General features: G+C 42.0%; 1 protein-coding gene across 3 annotated transcripts; it reads right to left on the bottom strand.

The window, feature by feature from the left end:
• Positions 1 to 6015: 6015 nt before the first annotated feature.
• Positions 6016 to 20818, bottom strand: anks6 (ankyrin repeat and sterile alpha motif domain containing 6). Of its 3 annotated transcripts, none has more exons than XM_023326519.1 (18): positions 20195 to 20818; positions 18534 to 18752; positions 18234 to 18435; positions 17244 to 17394; positions 15717 to 15761; positions 15418 to 15622; positions 14525 to 14631; positions 14141 to 14292; positions 12943 to 13180; positions 12797 to 12849; positions 12305 to 12499; positions 12051 to 12213; positions 11784 to 11974; positions 10611 to 10803; positions 10459 to 10526; positions 10230 to 10346; positions 10036 to 10132; positions 6016 to 9941 (listed from the first exon to the last, which is right to left on the bottom strand). In XM_023326519.1, exons 1-18 carry the CDS (start codon positions 20530 to 20532, stop codon positions 9892 to 9894), a joined length of 2784 nt encoding a protein of 927 aa, XP_023182287.1. In that variant the 5' UTR covers positions 20533 to 20818; the 3' UTR covers positions 6016 to 9891. The 3 variants fall into 3 exon arrangements, with proteins under 3 accessions (XP_023182287.1, XP_005811535.2, XP_023182288.1); XM_005811478.3 differs by having other exon boundaries at positions 12797 to 12846; XM_023326520.1 differs by lacking the exon at positions 20195 to 20818 and adding an exon at positions 20079 to 20176.
• Positions 20819 to 22624: the final 1806 nt, after the last annotated feature.

The raw sequence follows: 22624 nt of genomic DNA, 5'->3' as shown, positions 1-22624 counted from the left end.
CTTAAAAAAGAGAGAACAAATATCCCAATGCGGCCATACCCGCTGTATCGTTTTTCCTTCTCTGGTTGTAACATGATAACGAGCTTTTGAAAAACACTGCTCATGAGAAAACCGCTTGCGTTAAAATTTCCTTGTTAGCACGAAGTATCTGTTTCCCTGTGGTAATGTTATTTGCAAGTGTTGTGTTTGCTCAGTGGAAATTATAAACACGATTCTTTAAGTGAATAGGCAAAATAGATTTAAAAAGATTTTTTTTTTTTAAAGAAAACAAAGGGGCAATCAAAAATCCCGTCTCAAGAGATTAAATTGTCTCGAGATAACAAAATTGTCCTGTTGTTATGAGATAACCTCTGCTCTCTTATGATAAAAGGCACATTTCCAATGAAGGGGAAGCCACAAAAAAACTGAAAATATAATCATATTAATTCATTATTTGGCTCGTGTTGCCCCCTGCTCATGCTCTCCTGGGTGAAAAGACATTTTACCCTAGGGGGCGCTCTGTTTTCCACTATTAAGGTAAAATAATAATAAATATTTTTTTACAACTGAGCTGTAGCTGCAACGTTACAAAAATAATTTTATTTGCTGTATTTTCTGTTACTAATGTGAAAAAGTAATTTCTTTTTTCTTTTTCGTTTAGCTGTACTTTGGACTCTTGTGTATAATTTAAAAAAAAAAAAATTAATGCAACTGAATAAAATCAGCCGATTGAAACTCGTTTTTGTTTTTTGTCAGTCAGAGACGTGCAACCGAACACGTGAACTCCATCTTTCCAGCCTTGAGGTGAGAATTTATGAATATCTTCTCTACTGCCCACAAGTATAACGCACAGTGGCACAGAGGTGATGTGAAGTGACCCTTGCAAATCCGCAGGGATATGTGTAACAGGCCTTTTCTTGGTCACTTTTAGGTCAACGTGTTGACGTACGCCCTCTTCTTTACGCCTTTTATCTTCTCTTGACTCGGGTTTCTATAACGGCCCCTTAGATGGTGGAAGAGAGGGAGAGAAAAAACAAAAAAACCCCGATTTGGACAGGAATGGTTTGAATCATTTGTGATACCTGCCAGGCATGTGGGCAGGTATACGGGGCGTAAGAAGTTTTGACGTCAGCCGTTTTTATTAGCTCTAAAAAGTTTTTGCGTTGTGATTGTTTTGCTGAAACTTTGATCCGCAGGCTAACAGAGCCTGCTGACAGCATGTAGCTGTCACTGCCCATTTTGGCAGCAATAAAGTTGAGTAAAATAGCTATAACCACCTCTGGTCCTTATTAATAATGCATGTAGTATGGAGGAGAGCAGGAGGAGTGGGGGAAAAATAATGGTGGTGACGTTACTATGAGAGCAACCGAATCCATGTGTTCCCAGCCTACTCTTCTGACAGGCCTGACATTGTATTCGTTAGCATGAAGCAGTCAGGTTGGGCTAGTGACGGCGCACGTGGCACTTTACCAGGGGAGATGTTTTATTTGTTGTGACAGGTGAAGCTGTGGATCCATAGAGGCCTTGTTAAGGCTGTCAGCTGCTGCCGTTAAAGCTACAGGGAGCTTTTGGTATCGTTGCAAATCCACAGCCAACATTATCCAAGCTGCCTCTCAGATTAGCCCAGGCTTAAACTTCCAATAACCCTACCGGCGTTGACCTTTGCACGCAACCCTGAGTGCGTCTCCGCACAGCGCGCGTTTCGTGTGGCTGAGCACGCGTTTCGGAACAAGGAGCTCGGAGACCGAACCGGGGTGGACCTGCTGACAGCCCCCCCCCCCCCTCCCGCTGCCAAACGCAATAGTGTGGCTTTCATTGATTAAGACATTTCCATTAGTCTCGCAGTGGGATTTTGTGGAGACGTGCGGGGGGGCCGCGACACGACCGGTCTGATCGTAATGGACGTTCATAATTGATGGGAGGGTCAGGATTGGAAAGTAGTTACACATATACACGGACACACACACACACACACACTCTGATCCCCTGTCACTGTCATTTAGAGCAAACTCTTTCTTATTAAGTGCCACATGACTGCTCAAATGGAAGTAAAGCTATCTGCGAAGCAAAGGACACAATGCGCAGTGTGTTCCGTTTGAAATGGCTCAAGCTCAGTCAGATTGGATGGAGAGTGTGTCGACATCAATTTTCAGTACCTTGCCGTAGATTCCCAATTGGATTTGCGTCTTAGGACTTTGACTGGGCCGTTCTAATGCATCAATCTGCTTTGGTCTAATCTAGTGGTGTCTGAACGTTTTTGCCATATGGGCCAAAATCTTCAACTGAAAAGCGCTTGGGGGCCAAAACAGCAGGTTTGTGTGTTCTTAATTATAAACCAAAAAAATGTTTAGATATTTTTTTTACCTGCACAACAATGAATATAGAACTTCTTCCACATAGTTGCTGTTTACTTTAAAGGGACAATATTTTGTATTTTCCAGACTTGTAGTGGCATTATATGTACAGTCAAGTAACTACGTTACTTATTTATATATTGTAGATGATGCAAAAGAAATATGACTTTGTAATTTAACGCCTTGAAATTGGGACACTGTCTCTTTAAGAAGCTACTGCTCTTTCTGAAACTCCGCCTTCAGGCAGTCCATATATTAGTTCTCTGTGAACTATCTAACAATGTTCTCCATGCTGAGCTCAGAAGGGATGTCTTTTAAATGAAAATAAAAGCACTTTTAAAAATAAACATTTGAAAAACTTCTCAATCAAAGAATGCTTTGAGATTAATTTACAACTGTAAATCAATTTACAATTGAATTTTAATCTCAGCAGTGGGATTATTTGTTCAGATTTAATTTTTTCAACATATTTTTTTTTTCCAATTGTATTTTTTCAGTTGTCATTCTTTGAAACTTGGACTTTTCTTTACTGCGACAGACTGGCGACCTGTCCAAGGTGTACCCCGCCTCTCGCCTGGAACGTAGCTGGAGATGGGCACCAGCAACCCTCCCGACCCCATTAGGGACAAGGGTGAACAGAAAATGGATGGATGGATGGATGGATGGACTTTTCTTTAGATAATATTGGAACAAATTTCTTCCGGCACACGGAACAGCTGGACTTAACACTGACACTGAATGACGCACATCATGCGATATGTGCACACGTTCACTAATTAGGTGACTTCTGGCAAATATTAGGCCTGGATTTTGTTTAGAGTTACGCAGAGCATGCACAACACACTTCCAACATTCGTATTAGTGAAACATTTTTTTTTTTTTTTTTTTTTTTAAACATGTTTCGTTTCCTTCCTCTGCGCAATTGTGCAATCGTTTGTGTTGGTCTATGAAGACGTTTGCGGTTGCAACGCGACAGAATGCGAAAAAGTTGCAAACCTTCGCAAGACCCAATGTAAAATAAAACCACGGGAAGGTGATTAAGTCACATGCAGAAGTTGTTGAAAACTCATCATCGGGCAGGAAGTGTAGAAGAGCTGGACTTGGGGTGGAAAGTGGAGCCACTTTCTGAGCCCTGACGTGCAGAACATTGTTCGGCCAGAAAAAAAAAACAGGACTAAAATTATTTTATAAGACGTGGAGCATGTTCTGACTTTTATGGAGCATGTTTTTTTAATATTAAGGTTTGAGCTATTTGCTCCAATTTGGTTTAGTTGTAAACTTGCTCCCCGAACGTCAAGTGTTTAATACCACATCTTTATCAGGCTGACATTTGTTTGGGGACAATAAGCGGATCTTCTTTTATCTCGTGGGACTGCAAATCTCAAATCCGGAACAGCATTTGAACGTGCCACAAATTGGTAACTCACAAAGAAAGAGAGAGAGAGAGAGAGAGAGAAAAAAAATACCCTGGTTTATAACAAATGATCACTTTTCAATAAAACTGCAGAAGCTATTCTTATGAGAATGTCCAACACTCAGCATGAATGGTGCCAATCATTTTCAAACCCATGCTTTCGTTTTCTTTTCTTTCTTTCTTTTTTTTTTTTTTATCCGTCATTGATTCTGTTACGATTTGCATCCGCTGCTTTAGGAAAAGGAGAAAAAAAAGGTACGTTTTGGGATTTTGGAGATAATCTTTTGTTGACGTTTGGATTTTAGGTTTTTCAAGGGTCGTTCGATGGTCAGATGGATGGGGTCAAGCAGAGATTGTCTCTTTATTTCCCCCCCCCCCGCGTCCCTCGGTCGTTCTGTAATCTGCTCGGGCTCTTTTGACTTTACACAAGAATCAGGGGCAGCAGGGCTTACGCGGCTGCGTGACACCCGGAGTTTCAGAAAGCATACGAGTCGTGTTTGTTGGACGGAGGAATGAGGATGGATGGCAAGCGTGGAAGCAGGGACGCTGTTGGCACAGGCAAACCAAAAATCGGTCGCAAAGGCGAGTGCTGGGAGATTTTATTTACAACTGTTCATAACCCACAGATCCAGGGATTAGGAAAGAGAGAGGAAGACGGGAGAATCTGAATGAGAGCCTTCCAGCTCATCTATCCACTGATAAACACACACAGAACTTGATTATGACTTTGTTTTTTTGGCAAACCACTTCTGGTTTGGGTCACTGTCCTGCTCAGTGATTTTTCTAAACACATAAAAACGTCCTAATAGTTCAAAGGCTTCACGATGCCATCCCCTGATAAGGTTTCTCACGGTTTCTGGAAGCGAAACGGGCCCCGCATCGTCCCACATCCTCCTGCCACACTTAACAGATGATGCACCAAAGACGGGTTTGTGACTAGAAAGCTCGATCTTTTTGTCTCTTCCGCTACTGAAACCCGGAGCTCTCACGACGGTCCTCTCTCTCGCACTTCTCTATAATCCGCCTCACCTCACACGGTGAAAAGATCAACGTTGCTCCTCGTCCAAACGCGTTTTGTGGCGGTTTCAGGGATTCTGACCATTGATATGGGCAGGGTTTGTTATTTCTCGTTGCCATTTACTAACTTCAACCCAGCAGCCTGCATCTGCCTTATACTATTTTATTGGCATCTTTTTTCATTTTTGATGGTATGTTGTATCGTATTATTGTCAAAGGCAAACAATAGGCGGAAAACTACGAAATAAATAGGCGTCGTTCAGTGTGAAAATCAGCTTCAAATCGTAAAGTGGAGAGACAAAAAGAAAACGTTTTCCGTTGCATTTGTTCAAAGTGGATTATTAGATGTGTCAGTAAGTCCATTTTGTGATAAAACAAAATAAATGACAGACATTCTTGGCTGATAAATAAATGTATTCCAACTTGGGGTTGAAATTTAACAAAAAAAAAAATCCAAATAAAATCACTGACCTCATGCTACTTTGGTAACAAAAAAGAAAAACACGCTATTGCTTTTTGCACGTCTTTATCAGAGGTGATAATAAGTATGGAGATGAATAACAGTAAAAACGGTCTATAAATACCTGGTGATCCTGCTGAGAATCACTGCTTGTCACTACAGACACAAGGGAAGTAAAGTCATTGCCTCAGGTTATTCACATTTTAAAACAGCTTTCTCTTGTACAGCCAGAGGCTGTGGTAAATTATTTATTGCATATGCTGGATTTATTTGGAACCCCCCCACCCCCCAAAAAAAAAACATTAGTAGGGATCAAACATAAGCAAAAAGGGACACCAATGACGAAGTACTTAGTGTTCTTCCACATACGTATGCTTTTCTGTTCTCAAATGTGGCTTTTAAGTTCTCGTGGGAAACCCAACTCCGAAATCTAATTTCACGCCTAATCTCGCCCCCTTCATGCCTTCCACACCCTCCACCTTTCCTCGGATCATCTGTGGAGAACCAGCTGCGGCACCAGGAAGGGTTTTCTGCCTTATTTGGTTCGAGATGCACTGCTGGGAATGGCAGGAAATTGTATAATAAGGTTTTATACACCAAAGTCGTCATTTTGAGCTGTAAAATATGTGTGTTTTAAAGCGTTTGAGTGTAATCGGATTGCGTTCAGGCATGTTTCTTTGCTATTTCTTGAAACCTTTAGTAAGTAAAGTAGCATGACGTGGCCGCTTCAGTGTCCTTTTGGTAGACATCTTGGGATTTTGTGTAAGAAAAAAACAACCAAACAAAACAACAACAAAAGTTCACTTTTATTATTCACCATAAACAATTTCTAACCAGTCACCGTGTTCAGCTTACTTCCAGAATGCAGTCATGATTCATGAATGGCGTTCCCAACCACAGCGCAACTACTGTACTGACAGCTACAAACAATATTATTTAATGTTATTCAACATAATCGAAAGCATATGTGCATGCAAACAATTATGAGGACATCGAATGAGTCACTCCATTTGCTTCCCACATGCCGCGGCCATGTTAATATGTTCCAAATGTAGCTCTCTCTCTCTCTCTCTCTCTCTCTGGCTCGCTCCTGCAGATTCCTCCCCGTCGATGTGCATCTGAGCTCCGGCTCTGTCGCGGCAACAGGAGAGGGAAGCCTTCACTGCGCTGCAGCCATGTTTTTCATTAAACTCTACAAGAACTCTGTCGCCTGCCTGTCGGCTTCGTCTCCATCCAGGTCATCAAAAAGAAAAAAAAAGAAAAAAAAAAACGGGTTTAAAGGGGCCAGTCTGTTCCAGATTTTGGTCGGGTCGGGGATTGATGGTGGGTGCTGAGGCATGTCAGAGAATGTAGATGAAGAGGTGTCTAGAGCAAAATTTGTTCACGAAACAAAACGGATCTAAATGAGAACCGGTACATGCGGCACTTGTATGGTAATGAGCACACAGTGGGGTTTTTCCATTCGAACACAATCCCAAGGCCGAAAACAATGTGTTGCATATTCTTATTCCTCTTTCAACTTGGAGCTTTATCTGTACGAGACAAAAATATCCAGCACTCAAAAGCCTTTTGTGTTCAGAAATCGAGAGTTTCGGGAAGAGTCAACAAAACGTCTCCAACTGAGAGGGGGGGGAAACTCCTTTACACTCCCTTCGCAATTACAAACCATCTCCGTCAACCTCAAATGTTTTCTAAAGTGTGCAAATTCTTCGTGTAGCCAATAACATGACTCATGAAGTCTACGTCTGCAAACTCGGTCTAAGCTTTTCAGTGTATTTATCGTCTACTTCTTGCTGTTTCATTATTTTATTGCTGGCTTTTATCTGCAACATTTAAAGCTGCAGTATGTAACTTTTAGAAACAACGTTTTGCTTTTACATATTTGTTCAAACTGTCACCAAATCATAAACGTGTGGTATGGGGCAGATAAACTGAAAATAAAGAAATAAATCTGGGAGCAACTGCCTTGGCTAGTCAGCATGCTAACCAGTTAGGAGCAACTGCCTTGGCTAGTCAGCATGCTAACCAGTTAGGAGCAACTGCCTTGGCTTGTTAGCATGCTAACTAATTAGAAAGGCCACCAATGACTACAGGAAAAACTTTTTTTCCTGTACTGGTAAGTTGTTTCGCTGTCTTTTTTTCCACTTCTTTTTTTTATTTGCTGAGGAGTTTCAGATTTTAGAGGAAAATACTTTTTCAAGGCAGAGCCACTTCCTCTAGTAGCTTAGTGGAAGTAGTGAGACAAATTTCAGTCTAATCCACTTTCAAGCACTGGAGCAGTTTCAGAGTCACGACATTTTTTGTGTGCGTGTGAAACGACCCGTTGGATGCCTTATTAGACGTGGTGATAAATGGTCCAACAGGCCCAATTAATTTTTCTGAAAAGATGTGGAAGATTCGGGACATATGAACGTTTCCTACAAGGTGCAGCCTGCAGGCTAGTTCTGGAGCTTTAGAAGTACTCCAAACCTTGTTAAAAAACGAAAAAGAAGGAAAGAGAGAGAGAGAGAGTAAAAGTTGGCTGGGTATGTTGTTCATTTAACATGAAACATTTTAAGTTGTAGTTGTACAAAAATGTCTCAGTCTGTACAAATAGTGCCAAATATATCCTTAAAGGAAAAATTCCAATAAAGCTTTTCCAGACAGCCATATTAAACCCTCCAAACATGTTTTACAGCAGGTGACGGAATTCAAGCTCACAATTTTTTGGGACTTCATAATAATGAACGACGGCTGCGAGGAAAATGTTGTAAATAAAACATGTGAGGGTGGAAACTCTGGATGATTTGAAATCAACTCCCTCCTAATCAATGTTGACACAAATCAACTCGTGTTTTTTGCACTGGGGATGACCTCGTTTTATTGAGACAGTGCAGTACGAGGAGGAGGAGATCTGGCAACAAAAAGAAAATAAATGAAATTAATTTTATTTATTTATTTTACTATTGCTGAAGTCTTCAACTTTAGGCAAAAAGTTGAAGACCAGAATATACATATAAGTTCAGGAGAGCTGAAAGTTTAATGTAGCGGTAAGAGCTTACTGCCCCCTTCTGGAAGATAGGGGGATTTTCTCCTCCGCGTTTGATAGTGGCAGCTTTCCTTCAGTCCTGAGACGGAGATTTAATTATTTCCCGTGGTCAGAGAACTCTGATGCCAAAGAGTAATTCAGATTCCTTTGATCAAATTTGCAGAATTTCAAGTAAAGATCTCTTTGGCCAATCTACGCTGAAGGTCCTATCAGCATCTGTAAGGCTCTCCAGCCTTAAGAGCTGTTTTGTCCACTAAGATGTTAAAGAATAACAAAGCGTAATATTTAATCATCGTTTCCAGTTCGTAAAGCCGAGTTGTGCTGCCTTGTTCTTTTTTTTTCTGTCCCCAAACAAGTAACACTTCTTCAGTGTTTTCTGAAATTGGACTAGGAACATTTAACCTATAAACTCAAAACTAACAACTAACTTTTCAGCAACATATGGGGGTTTGTTTTAAGTCAATAATTGTTGAATGCCGATCAAATTTTCACAGGCATATTTTTTCACTTCTAGAAAGGCAACTTGTTTTTGCGTGTGTGTTATAAGAGAAACAATCTGTCAGTGGAGCTATTTCTTTTAAAGATTAAACAATTGTTGACTTACAACAATGTCTTATATCTTGCTAAAAAGATATTTGTGAGTCGGTCTTGCCTTATTCGAGTCAAGTGTAATAACATATTTGGACTAGAAACTGGACAAAAGTAAAACTTTGTAAGATTTTGTGTTTTTTTATAGTGTTGACCACTTTTCCTCTTAAAGGTAATTTGTCACTCTGTGTAAAGTTCGACAACAGATAAGTTGGAGATTGCCTTATTACAACCCTTGCCAGATTGATAAGCAGCAGAAATTATTTCTCTAAGATCATTGTTGAAGTCCTTCCCCCTAGGCGTTGTGTTTCCATACGTGTATGTATGACTAAACCGCCCAAAGTTACTGATAATCAGTGAACTAAGAGCATTCAATTAACAGTTGCTGGTTGCTCTCTTCCCTCTTAAATCCAATAGAAGTTTAAATGTGTTTTTCTTTTGACATACTGAATATCTATGATGTTCACACTCTCGACATTAAGTGATTTTTCTTTACATAAATCGTAAACAGAACATTTGCAGCTGCAAAGAATTGCAGGTTGGAATAATTTCCTTGTATTAATGATGAAAAGACACCTGATGCAGTTTCGTCCTTTTAGTGTTTTCAGTCATTTCACTTCAGCAGCTTCCAGAGCCAACAAAAGACAATCCAGACACCTTTTATTTCTACGCACACAACCAATGTACTTTTTAGTCCAACCGATGCTTTTATGGTACGTTTGCTGCATCTCACGTTCGTATCACAAAATGTCTGTTAATTTACTTGGTGTACCTCAGGGTTTAGTCCCAACGCTCCTGGTTTTTTTCCATTTTTCCATGTCCTGTTTCCCAAGCAGCTCACGCGTCAGTGGAAAGTAGAGGCTGCTTCCTTGCTTCCCAGTTTGGTCCAGCCGTGTCCCATAAAACGCTCTCTCGACTGGAGAGCTTGGCTGGTCCCCTTGCACTTATTCCTGTTGCCGTTCGGGAGCCTCCACAAGCAGTCGTCAGCATCCACGCTCCTCCTGGAGGGACCTCTGGAGTGTTTCCCTTATGGGGATCAATGTAGATAAGGTTATCTTTTGCTGGAGGAGCGAACTTGATGCCTCATCCAAGTTGTTGGAGCTGAACAAGAAAAAAAAAAAAAAGATGACAAAGAATAAGAAGTTGTGATGAATGCTCTTTTTTTAAAAGTCTACAGTAATCGTTTTGTGCTTACACCGGGACTGGCCTGGTGGCCTCGGGTTGCTGGCGCTGCTGCCGAACGACGACTGGAAGTTATAGATGGTCTCTTGAAGGATCTGCCTTTCCCGACCCTAGAGGCGGCCAGAACCCAATGTCACAAACACATGTAGACAAGAGCGCAGCAAAGTTCTGAACTGAGCGCAAAGAGCTCCGGCGAGCTGGAAGCACCTTTCCAGCGTTGAGTTCGGATATGGCGGATAGGATCTGCTGCCTGGGGCCGTCTGTTTTGATCCCCAGCTCCTTCAGGTCTCCGTCTGTTAGAGTCAGGAACGCTTCCATGTCGACCTGGAAGAGAAACAAAGGAATAAGGAAAAATCGCTTCGAAAAGAAAACTAAAGAAAAGCTTCCTTCACGTCTGAAAAAAAAAACACACAAAAAAACAAGTAAGATGGGATACCTCCTGCTCCTCAAAAATAGGGTGGTATTTCTCAAGAGACAGTTTCTTCAAAATACTAGACAGCTCATCTGAGGGGGGAAAAAAAACAAAAACAAACACTGGGGTTTAAGAGAATGTGATGAGTCTGTGTTGACGGCAGAAAGAGCCGTCACCTTCGCCTGTGATGGTGCCGCTGCTGGAGCCGCCGCTGCTCTTGGAGCGCGGGTGAGACGAAGCCGACGACAGAGAGTCGCCCGGGCCGACGGGGATCTTTGGCGTCGGGGACGGAGACGGGGTTAAAGTCGGGGACGTGCTCTTGGAGGTGGACGAATTCCCAGACTGCGATCTCTTTTTCCGCTCCACCTTCTACAGAGAAGGACAAATGAGAGAGCAGCTTCCATGCGGTGGCGGCCAAAAGACTTACACAACCATCTGGGGCTTTTAAAGGGCCAGTATCGTGCGATATCCAGGCAAACGGTGTCATTTTATAGCACAACCAAGTAACTATGTTAATTTCAGCTATTATAAAAATGCTGCATATGTCAAAAATGACCTAAGCAAAATTTGACTTTGAAGTTGGCCTCTGTCTCTTTAAGAAGCGTCTGCGTGGAAAAGGCAAAGCTTGGTGAATGGTTGCCACGGGAGACTAAAGGATTTCTCAAACATAAATAAAAGAATCAAAACAACCCTTCATATGTTTTTGATGGAGGAAAAACATTATAACACAACATAAACTCTAAAATGTTGATTTTACATAATACTGCCCCTTTGGCATTTATGTCCTTTTTTGATCAAAATTATTGTGGAGTTTTTATAGCTTTGTGCACTAATATTTTAATAAACTCAAACTTTTTATGGCCATCAACAAGGGTCTGGAATAATTCTGGCTAGTTATTCGAGTAGAACCGACGAGACTAAACTGGATACGTAAACTGGACGACTGGCTGTCACAGATCCAAGATTACAGAGTCTGGACATTTTCAAAGAGCGAAGGCTGAGGCCAGTTCAGAAGTAGGATGCTACCGATGTGAAAATCTGAGCAGACAGCAAGTGTTAAAGGGGCAGTACTATGTGAAATTGACTTTTTTTCAAACTTTACATCGTGTCATAATGTTTTTCCCTCATCAAAAACATTCCTGAAGTGTTGCCTTGATTCTTTAACACATGTTTAAGAAATCCGTTAATCTCCCGTGGCAACCACTCAGGTGTGTGCAAAACGCCTGGGTGGACCTAGCACCACCACTCAGCTCCTTCAGACTAGTATAAACCTCTGACCAGAGCCGTATTAACGACTGTAAAACTGTGGAGACGTTCTGCTGGAAGTCCGAATTAAAAGGAGCCCAAACCCTTCTGGCGTGGAGATCCGTGTCGACCAGGCTCGGGTTGGACGGGATGCCAGGCAGGCTGACGGGTACTGACGCCGGCGGAGGAGCCGGGCTATGATGCTTCTCTGCCGTTTGGGTCTTCACCTCTATCAGCCCCGCAGCTCTTTTGCGCTGGGCAGCTATCTGGGAGAGAACGCTGTCTGCGCTGCCCCCTGGTGGAGGTGACAAAAAAATTATTGGTACGCTCACCCTCAGCTCATTTTTATGGAGTGATGTGTCTGTTTGCACCTGAGCGATTGTGAGAGTCCCGGTTGATCCCCGCTACTCCGTTGGACCCCCCGGAGGAGTGGGGGGAGTGGTAGTGACCAGAATTAGAGGGCGAGGATGAGGAGGGTCCCTTAGGGATGCTCGGAAACTTGATGGACCTGTTCACAACACGACTGATGGACGTCTTTGAGAGGAAAACAAAAGCAGAGAGAGAGGAGGATAGCAGACGAAGGAGTGATGGTCGTTACGGGAGCTGGACATTTCTTTCCGCTCACAATGTCAGAGTTCCCGCTGCTGTTGAGTTTCCGTTGAGGAGGCATCGGCAGCCGCGTTGCCTCGCTCTTCCCGTCTTGGAGGAAACGCAATCGGTCGGAGTTCCAGGGCTCAAAGTAGGACGGCGGCAGGAAGGGAGGGATCACGGCTTTCAGCTTGTCATTCGGCAGCCGGGTGAGAGGAGCACCGCTTCTCAGCTGGGTGGAGGAACAAAACGCGGGGTGTGAGCAACCGATAGCATCAAAACCCTGAAATCTTTAAACTGGACCCTGAAAACATCTAAAAAAAAAGTGGATAAACATGCCTCTGCTTCTAATATAACTAATAATTTATGGCAAGAAAGTTGGAGAAAATATTCAGAATCCTGTTCCGGAAAAAAGAAAAAACCCAAATTGGTATAAACAATGCCAAAATATCACAACAATATTGGACCTCAAAATTCTGATCGGTGGATTTCTGCGTGAATCCGTTTATGTCGAACCAAATGCGCTCACCATTGTGGTTATCAGAGAGTCGTCCTTTTCTGAGGATGTCCTGCAGTGACCTGCTGAAAGGTAGAAACTCATTTTAGCCAAATGCTACGAAACATTCAAATTTAAATGGTCAAATACTCAACAGGGGCTCGGTTACTGCGTCTCACCAGCGTCTTTGGTCTTGACGGCCCACGCGGCGCTCACGTCACTCACTCCTGGAGCGGCAGCTGCCGCAGCCGTGCCGTTGGGCGCAGCTGCGGCCTTCGCGTCCGCCCTCATCGTGGCGTCCAGCGGAGTCTCGGCTTCGTCTGGAAACGGAGCCAGCCGATTGGTTGAGAGGCCGTGCCTCAGGGTGTGAGTCAGCTTCAGCCTCCGGAAGCGATTGGACATCCTGCTCCACCAGGACTGCAACGGTATGGACACCACAAAAAATACTGCAGCAACACTGTCTTATAGAAGTATTTACACCCAAACACAACCACTAACTTTAACCTTCCTTTTATATGATAGACTTACACAAAGTAGTGCAGTGAATACTTTTGGCAAATACTAAAAAATGCCTTTTTTTCTCAAAAATGTAACATTCCTAACATGCTTGTGTGTAATATTAATTTTTATGTCCGTTTTGCTCTTAATATGAGCTAATTGATGAAAGAAAACTAAACGTAAAACATTTAGTATAACACTAGGTATACAGCTAACGATTATCTTAGTAAATAATTATTCTATCAATTATTCTGACGATTAATTGATTAATCACATAAACAATTGGCACCTTCTGCAGATTTCTCATTTAACCACTTGAGCTGATTTTATACAACATTAAAAATATGCTCAAGAAAGGCAAATAATTAAATAATTCAATCACTTTTTCTAAATAAGAAGAAAACTATTGCCTAAAATGGAACAACAGCAAAAGATAGATCTGCAGCTAAATAAAAACCTACGTAAGCTCTTTCTGCTTCACTTAACATCAGTACAGTTCAGGTCTGATCTGTTGACTGTCTTTTTTCAATTAACCAATTAATAATTGGGTAGCAAATGGTGTTAAATGGGAGTATTTGACAGATTCTGAATCAGGTGACGCTAAAAATAGGACACCATGAATTCTGGGTAGAACATATTTACAGTCAAATAACGTTTTGCCTCTAAAGAGCAAAATGTATATATATATATTTTTTAAAATTTTGGCTTAATTGCTGCTATCAGAGTGTTGTTGTTTCAGCTAATGGCATATTTTAAAGAGTCTGAATACTCCAGCAATTGATTGATTACCAAATTAGTTGCCGATTATTTCAATAATCGACTAATCACGATTAATCAGATTAAGTTTCAGCCAGAAATGAAAGGAATCAACCTCTTTACCTTGAGGCCTCCCTTGTCATCGGGTGGCACTGGAATGTTGTTGAGGGACTGTCTGCTTTTGGAGAGGCTGGTCAAAGGTCGGCCGCGGTGTTTGGATTTGTCCTTGTCCACCTGCATGCACACCGATGCCAAGAGACGCACCAGCTCAGTGTCTGACGAAACGAGAAGTAAAATTAAACGCACGTCAGACAGTAAAAGACAAGTTGAACAAATCAGAATCCAGCAAAATCAATGTTTTTAATCTTATGTTTGAGTTTGAATAAGGGTAAACGATGAAATAATGCTAGATTTTACTACTTAAACTTGTTACAAAGAAATTTACATGTTAAGTGTAAGCAGAGTTGAGAGTCGAGGACAACAAAGAGTGTCGTTCAGCAGGTCTACCTGGGTCGTTGAGCAGCATGACCAAATCAAAGGCAGTGTATCCATTCTTGGCTCGCAGGTTGACGTCAGCTCCTTGACTCAGCAGGTACTTGACAACGTCTTTATTGCTGGGAGAGAGCGGGAGAGCAGGCGGCAAAACAAAGAGAAGGAGAGGTGATTATTGTGTCAGCAGTAAAACCTGGAACCGAAGCAACGATAGTTTGGTTGGTGACGGCCAACAATAGAAAAGCTACTGCCCCCAAAGATGGAAGGAGTTTGGGGCAGCCGCTAACTTACACTGCATGAATGACGCAACAATTTTTGCCAAGTGAAAAAAAATTCATTTGCCTATTTGTAACAGAAATGCACAGAAACATTGGTTGATGTCAGAAATTTTGTGTTTTTGTTTTGAGTTGACTGGCGCTAACAAAGGTCATCTTTTGCTAGCACAACCAGAAGATGCTAACAAAAGCACGCTGTTGTGTGTATGCCGCTACTGCGCTAATAGTATTGAAACTTAGCTATTTTCAATCTGTGGTGTGTTTTTAAAAAAAAAAATGAAATTAGAAAAAAAACAAAGATGGAAAAGACTATTTAGAAAGAGCGAGATTTTTAGGCGGTAACAGGAAGGCTAAACATTTATAGCTATTATTTTTATCCCTTTGGGCTGCCGCCATCTATCATGGTACTTGCTCAATTTGGAAATGTTGGCAATCTTTAGGAAGTCTCGCAATTAAGAGAGGATGTACACACTCTAAAATATTAATATAAACCGTTGTTTGAGTAATTCTGGATACGCTAGACAGTTCATAGAAATTGTATTTTCAACCACTGAAATGTCTGTATGCACGAAAAGTTCAATCAGTCCACCGAAAGCCAACACCATTTAAAATAAGTCAGCGCCTCCCGCTTACCCGTGATACGTGGCTTGCATTAAAGCGGTCCAGCCGTGAGCGGAGTCCTGTCTGTCTACGTCGGCTTTCTTCTCCACCATCAGCTGCACCACCTCCAACTGCCCGCTCACCGCCGCCATCATGAGCGGCGACGCTCCGTCCTGATTGGAGGAGTTTACCTGAGCCGGATCCTCCTCCAAGATGTCTTTAACGAGCTGGGAGTTTCCTGAATCGTCAGGAAAAAGTTGAAGAACATTTACACAAATGCTTTACTTAAAAGAGGGGCAGGGCGGGGATGTTTTCTGGGAAAGCGAGCTCACCCAGTTTGAGAGCACTGAACACGTCTGGCCTTTTTCTTTCATCGTCTGTGAAAGAGGGAGAGAAGAGCAGAGGAGACCTCAGCCCTGCTTGGCTGCACTCCACATAGCTCAGTCAGCGGGGGGGCTATGTACACAAATCCTAATGATAGCAGAGTTCATCACTTACAAAATTGAACAGAAATACCAGAGCACAGAAGGAGAGACAGGAAAGTGATGAAAGAAAAAAAAAAAACATAAAGATCGTAAAAAAAACTAAACGGTTTGTGTGTTTGGTGTCGGGATGAGGAGAACTTCAAGGCTCTCTGTCGAGCGAACGTTGATTGCAACGCATTGTCAGAGACACAAAAACATCAGATGGAAGTAAAGGCTTTTTCTATAGTTCAGGACACTAAATGTTGAAGAAAAAAGTCCAACATGTGCATTATAAGCCTGGCGGGCCACCAGGCTTTACTTGTGCCCCTACCAGGCTGAGCATTGTTTGTTATTGTTGTTTCTTTTTATACACCAGCAACACTGACACCAAAGACGGGTTAAAGAGTCTCTTAGGTGAAACGACTGGAAGCACAATAGCAACATGGTACGGTCAATATGTGAACACATAGGAAGATTCAGGTCAGGTGTGTTTTATTATTCACTAGAACACTGTATCCACTTCCTGTCTTTATCTGTCCACATGCTAACAACTTTAGTAAATAAATTTAATATTCACACATAAATTTATTTATTTTTTCTTTTTTTTCTCCAAAGAGTTTTTGCGGCGCTAGTGGCTCATATTTTTTGTGACAGTAGGCAGACAGGAAGGAGGGGGGAAGACATGCGGCAAAGAAAGTCGAACCCGCGACGTCCGCGTCGAGGACTAAGGCCTCCAAACGTGCTGACCCCCTGCGCCACCACAGCACGCCCCCACACATAAAATTTTATGAGGATGAAACAACTGAAGTGCAAAGAAATTTTTTTTTATCTTTGCCCTTTTAAGAGACTTTATAGTTGTTGTTTAGATGTTGTTATTAACGTCTTCCGATAACACGTAATTACTTTTCAAGTAACTTTTCAAATTTAATATCAACTTAAAATATTTTTTAACTCAAAAACACGGTGTCATCCGGGCCCCCGGACGACTGCTGTAGCGCCCCCTACCATCAGGCTTAGCAAGTGTTCTGGAGGAAACCCTGCATGTCATATGTCATTATGACCATATAATTTTATTTTACTTTTTTCAGGGAATAGTAAGTAAACCAACGCAAAGTAGCCAATAACCGCAAAGGTAAGTGAGAGTGTACAACTCTGTTGTTCTTTTTTGTTTTACAAATGTGGGCATTCATTTGTATATCTTTCCAGAAATTCACAAAAGAATAGATGCTGATTGAAAAGGATCCGCACAAAACTTGTAGGTGAAGAAAATTATTGGTGTGTTTTTGTTTTTATCTCCTTGTGGTCTGTCAGTTTAACTATGAATGGTTCCTATGAAAAATGAAATGGGCCTCTAGGCTGCCACTGCACAACACCAGCTCAACGGTGGCGCTCTACCCGTTTGAGGTCTGACGGTGGTGATGGAGTCCAGGTACGCCTTGACGCCTCTTTGCTTCAGCTGCATGGCTAGCTCAAAGGCCGTCTTGGAGAGAACGTTGACCCGGTCTGGATCGGCCCCGCGCTCCACCAGCTGCTCGGCTACCGATTCCTTCAGAACACGTGACACAACGTTAGCGACCCGCCGCTCCACACAATGAAACCGCAGGCAAACTAGAGGCCTGTTGGCAGGGCTGGACGATATCAGCAAAAAACGTATCGCGATATCAGCGTGTCGTATCAGTCGAGATTGATCATTGTCGATATTGACAATTATTGGTTATTAGTCTTTTGTTTTTAATACCTGAAAGACTGCCAAACTGGTGGCCTTTCCTGTTTTATGCGAGGTTTTCACTCCGCGCTGTTGTTGTTTTTTTTCCCATTGCTTGCTTGCAAAGCTAGCTTGAAGAGCAAAGCAACTTGATGAATTTGACTGGCAGCCTATCAGAAAATGAGCATCAGAAACAGCATGTACATGAATTATTCTAACTTATATTTTGTTAAAATAAATAAATAAATAGATAGATAAAAAAATTGAACAAAAAACATAAAAATTATGGTGAAAATTTTAACATTAAAAAAAATGTATGGGATCTGAGGGTTTTTTTAAAATTTTTGCCTGTTTTTTTCTCATCTTCTCTCTAACTTTCTCAGGCCTCCACTGCGCCCCCTGGCGGCCCCACACTTTGAAAAACACTGATTTAGTTGATGCCACCAACGTTTCTTAGCTGAACATAAGAGGCTGAGAGGCTAAAGCCTTTCCTCTGCCTACATCTCCCAGAATGCTGTCTGGGTCACTGAATACTCTATGGATTGAACATCGAATACTCTATCTATGTATTATCTATTGATATTTATCACTTGTCTGTCGTGATATATATTGTTATTGATTTCTTGTCCAGCCCTACCTATTGGTCAGCTGTGCAGAATCAACAGTGAGATCAGCCTCACCTTCCCGCTGAGCGTAGCCGCCATTAGTGGCCCCCAGCCGGTGGTCTTCTGGGAAAAGTTGACATCAGAGCCCCACTCCAGCAGCAGGCGGACGGCGGCCTCGTGACCGTGCTGGGACGCCACCATCAAAGCTGTGATGTCCATAAAATCCCTTCCTCCTCCTCCGACCGGGTAGACCTCAGCAGGTCCAAATCCAGCTGTGCTGTTGGGAAACACACACACACACACCCACACACACACAAACGCACACATCAGTCAGGACCCCAGATGCCCGTGAGTTTGACAAGTCAGGTGTTCAACCTGCAGCTGTTGCTGCTGTTGCTGTTAGAGATGGTCTCCGCAGCCAAGGCCAGGTGGTCGAAGTCGTCGACGTAGGCCCCGCCCTCGAGGAGCAGCTTGACCACGTGAACGTGGCCCCCGCGGGCCGCCATGGACAGAACGCTGGCGCCAAGCCTGTTGCGGCCGTTTATCTCCGCCCCGTTCTCCAGGAGGAGGTGGGCGACAGTCAGGTGGCCAAACCTTCGCAGAAAACAGAAACAGCAGCTAAGTTAGGCACGGATGGATTTAACCTGCGTGATTTCATCAAAACAGAGGACATCACTTTATTTAAGGGGTGTGCATGCGACTGATAAGACATAAACATGAAGGAGTCTTCATAAATGTCATTAAGTGCCATTCAATAAATAATAACACTTTTAATTAAATCAAAATTAAATTTAAACCACTTGCCCTTTGGTAGGCCACATTTCATTGACATTTTAAATGATAAACCAACGCAAAGTAACACATAATTATAAAGTGGAAGACAAAGACTCTAGAGTCTTCTTTGCATATAAAAATCTCAAAAGTTTCGTCTAAAGTACTTTGATAACCCTAAATAAGATCTGGTGAATTTAGGACATGAGTAATAAGCAAACAGTTTCCATGGATGTTGATGGGTAGATGGATGAAGCTAAATACAGGAACCATGGCAACTACTTCCCTTTTTCTTCACCGTAATTGTCTTTTACATAAATTCTGAGTGAAATATACTCATGTTTGTGACTGTAACACGACAAAGTCGAAACGGTTCATCAGTGGCTATGAACACTTTGACGAAGCGCTATGATCAAATGTCCTCTGATCTTTAGCTGTGTTTCTGTTACAAATGTGCACGAAACTTTTGTCAATATTCAGCTAATGTAAAAATAAAAATAAAAAGCACAACCAATTTCACAATTAAGATGTTTCTATTAAATACGAAACACAATTATTCACATGTGAACAAACGTGAATACGTTTGAACAAACGTATTCACGTTTGTTCAGTCTGTGCTGCGCCCTTGTTCTCCAACTACTTTTCCTGCCCTCTTCTTCTTCTTCGTGGTTTGCGTCAGTTGCAACATCCGGTTGTGTGATTTTTGTGATGCGGAAAAAAGTGTTTCCATTGCAGTTTCCGCCAAAAAAATAAAAAAAATAAATAAAAAAATCACTTCATCCTAGCGTCAAAATGTTTAGCAAAAAAGAAGTTTGTTTTTTTTTCCAAAATTGCCGTGTTTTCATTAAACAAATTTATTTTCGAAATGTTAAACTACGCAATTATATGGACAATGGAAACGCAGCTAGTGACTTATGCCTCGTGTGACGTCACCAGAGGTATGTGGGCGTGAAGCTTTTATCTAGCAAAGAAAATAACAACCATATACCATTAATAACCATATACCAAAAGCTGATTATAAGACGTTGTGCGGTGGGTGACAGACCACCTCCAGAGTGAGTTTGACTGACTTTCCAGAAACGTCGGGCTAACAGCTTTAAAAAAAAAGAGAGAGAGAGAAAGAGAGAGAAGTGAAGTTTATATTTTTACCCCGTTCGTTGTGACATTTAATAGCTCCTCAATTTATATTAGAATGCCCAATTTGAATGCTCATAAGAACATCTCCCGTGCTAAATGGATCCTGGTTCCCCAGACCGCAGCCCCACCTCGCAGCCTGCATCAGCGGGGTCCAGCCGTAGTTGTTGCGGCTGTCCACCGAGGCGCCCTTCCGCAGCAGGAACCGCACCAGGTTCTCGTGGCCGCTGGCCGAGGCGAACTGCAGGCCGGTGTTCCCCTCCTCGTCCGTGCAGTCCACCGCTACAAGGGACACCCCGTCCGGGGCCGCGCACTCGGAGCCCGCTTCTGACCGCAGCCTGCTCTGCCGACCCGACTCTCTCGGGGCGCCGGGCTCCAGGAGACCCCGGGCTGTCTCGTAGTCCCCGTCATCGCAGGCACGCAAGAGCAGCAGCGAGTTCGCGGGGACGCCGAAGTTCATGTCTTTCATTTGACGCGTTAGTCCGTCTCCATTACTCTGTGGTTTTGTCTCATCGAGGGTTGAGGCGAAAACTGTTTTCCTCTGTCACTTGGCCTGAGTTTGGAGCTCATTGCGCGCAGTAAAATAAAAGTTCACCCTTTACGACAAATCTTCTTCCCCCGTCCCGTCTCCCCCCCCCCCCCCCAAAAAAAAAAACCGTTAAAGTAGCCCTATAGCTCACATTCAATCTCAGTAGTTTGCCTAATAAAAAACAACAGCAAAAACTTTCTGGCAACCAGCCGCGGAACTGCCCGGTTCCGTTACTTGTAAATGAATCTGAGAACCGTCAAGATGCATTCAATACAACCGATTACTTCCGCTTTTATCTTTCAAAACAAAACCCAAGTTATTATGCTCAAAAAACTGGAAAGAAAAAATTGTGCTGTGTGATTATGAAACGTGTCTAATAAATCCCTAAAGCCTACCTAATATCCTACATATAATTGGTAAAGTTTTGACAAAAAAACCCAACAACCCATAAATCATAATGCATTCTATAGGTACCAAAGAAATATGCTAATTTTGGACTCAGCTGCCAGAGGCACAAGTAAAAAAGGCAACTGATGAAAGGCCTCCGCACCAGCAGGGGGCCCTCTAAACCAGTGGTTCTCAAACTTTTTTCAGTGATGTACCCCCTTAAAAATATATTTTTAGTCAAGTACCCCCTGACACGGGCAAAACATTTTTGGAATAAAAAAGAGGTACAGTGCTGTAAATACCCTGTAATTACTGAATATAAAATTCAGTGCATGAACACACATTTATATTTTATCGAACTTTTTACAAAATAATTTTTCCCAAGACTTATTATGAGGAGCCTACTGGTTTTTTTAAAGATATTTTGAAAAGCTTCACGTACCCCCTGCAGTACCTCCACGTACCCCCAGGGGTACGCGTACCCCCATTTGAGAACCACTGCTCTAAACCACTTGAACTTAAACTTAGGGGTGCTGGTTTGCATGCCAGCAGCAAGGAAAAGAAGGGGGGGAAAAAAGTACTGGAAACAAAATTTCATCTTCCTATGCGCCCAAGATAAATAAATAAATAAATAACCGTTTGGAAAATAGCAGATCTTCCTGAACTTTGCTTGCAAGATAAAGCAAAACAAAAAATGAAACGAGGCCATCCTCATGTCTGCTGCTACCGTGTGAATCATAGTTTCTTTTTCCGCACATGCGCGACACGCTTTGAAGTCATCCTCCAGTCCTAACATCTGAGCTGTCCATTTACGAACAGAATTACTTTAAAAAGAAAATTCTACCATTTAAAATTAATAAATGTACCATTTTACACCAAGTATTTTCAATATTTGAAGTCGTAAAAAGTTGGTCTTACACTGATGTTTCTGATTTTAACTTTTTAAATTTAAACTGCAATAATGTTATGCATAACACATTAAATTACTCCTAATATGTCAATACCCACCACTATGTTATTTTAAGTCTATCGTCTATGTCTATGACATTCATCTAAACTTACTTTCACTTAAAATAACCTTAAACAGCCCTGCTAAATATGTTGCATTTACCATCCATTATATTCTGACATTTTACGACGCTCCTGAAGGAAACCTGCAAAAAAATATATATTTATTCTTCTACTCCTTCTTCGTTGCCTTTTTATTATAATTATTTTTTTTATTACTATTATTATTTTACAAATCGGAAGGTTTGATCTTTACTGGACCTGTTAGTTCATGTATTGAATTGCATCTGCCTTGATTTGATTCAGGCGATTCTCTGTACACAAATATGTGTCTGTACTGCCCTCTGGTGATAAGAATTGGAACTACAAAAACTGACCTCCAACTTTTATGATTTGCTTTCTTACCGGTTTGGGATATTTATTTCACTATTTACCGAGGAGAAAACAACAACAAGAAAACAGACCCTTACAACATTTCCACACGGTTTTAAAAGCAGGATATTTTTTTATTACTGCAGAAAATAACAGAAAATTCCGAACCCTTTAACAAACCCAAACATAATTTTGCATTTCCTCTGATGATCCAAATTGTGTACAGAATAATATAAAGTATTCTCTAACTATTCTCCTCTGTGAT

Source organism: Xiphophorus maculatus, chromosome 21 (genome assembly GCF_002775205.1).
Source record: "Xiphophorus maculatus strain JP 163 A chromosome 21, X_maculatus-5.0-male, whole genome shotgun sequence".
Classification (NCBI taxonomy): Eukaryota; Metazoa; Chordata; class Actinopteri; order Cyprinodontiformes; family Poeciliidae; genus Xiphophorus; species Xiphophorus maculatus.
Note: the sequence above shows the minus strand (reverse complement) of the source record. Positions and strands in the feature narration are given on the sequence as shown.

Coding starts and splice junctions, on each gene's coding strand:
- anks6 (XM_023326519.1), bottom strand. CDS start 20,532: ATGAAAGACATGAACTTCGGCGTCCCCGCGAACTCGCTGCTGCTCTTG. Junction 18,436..18,533: donor AACAGCAGCAACAGCTGCAG/GTTGAACACCTG, acceptor GTTTCCCAACAG/CACAGCTGGATTTGGACCTG. Junction 10,527..10,610: donor CGGCACCATCACAGGCGAAG/GTGACGGCTCTT, acceptor TTCCCCCCTCAG/ATGAGCTGTCTAGTATTTTG.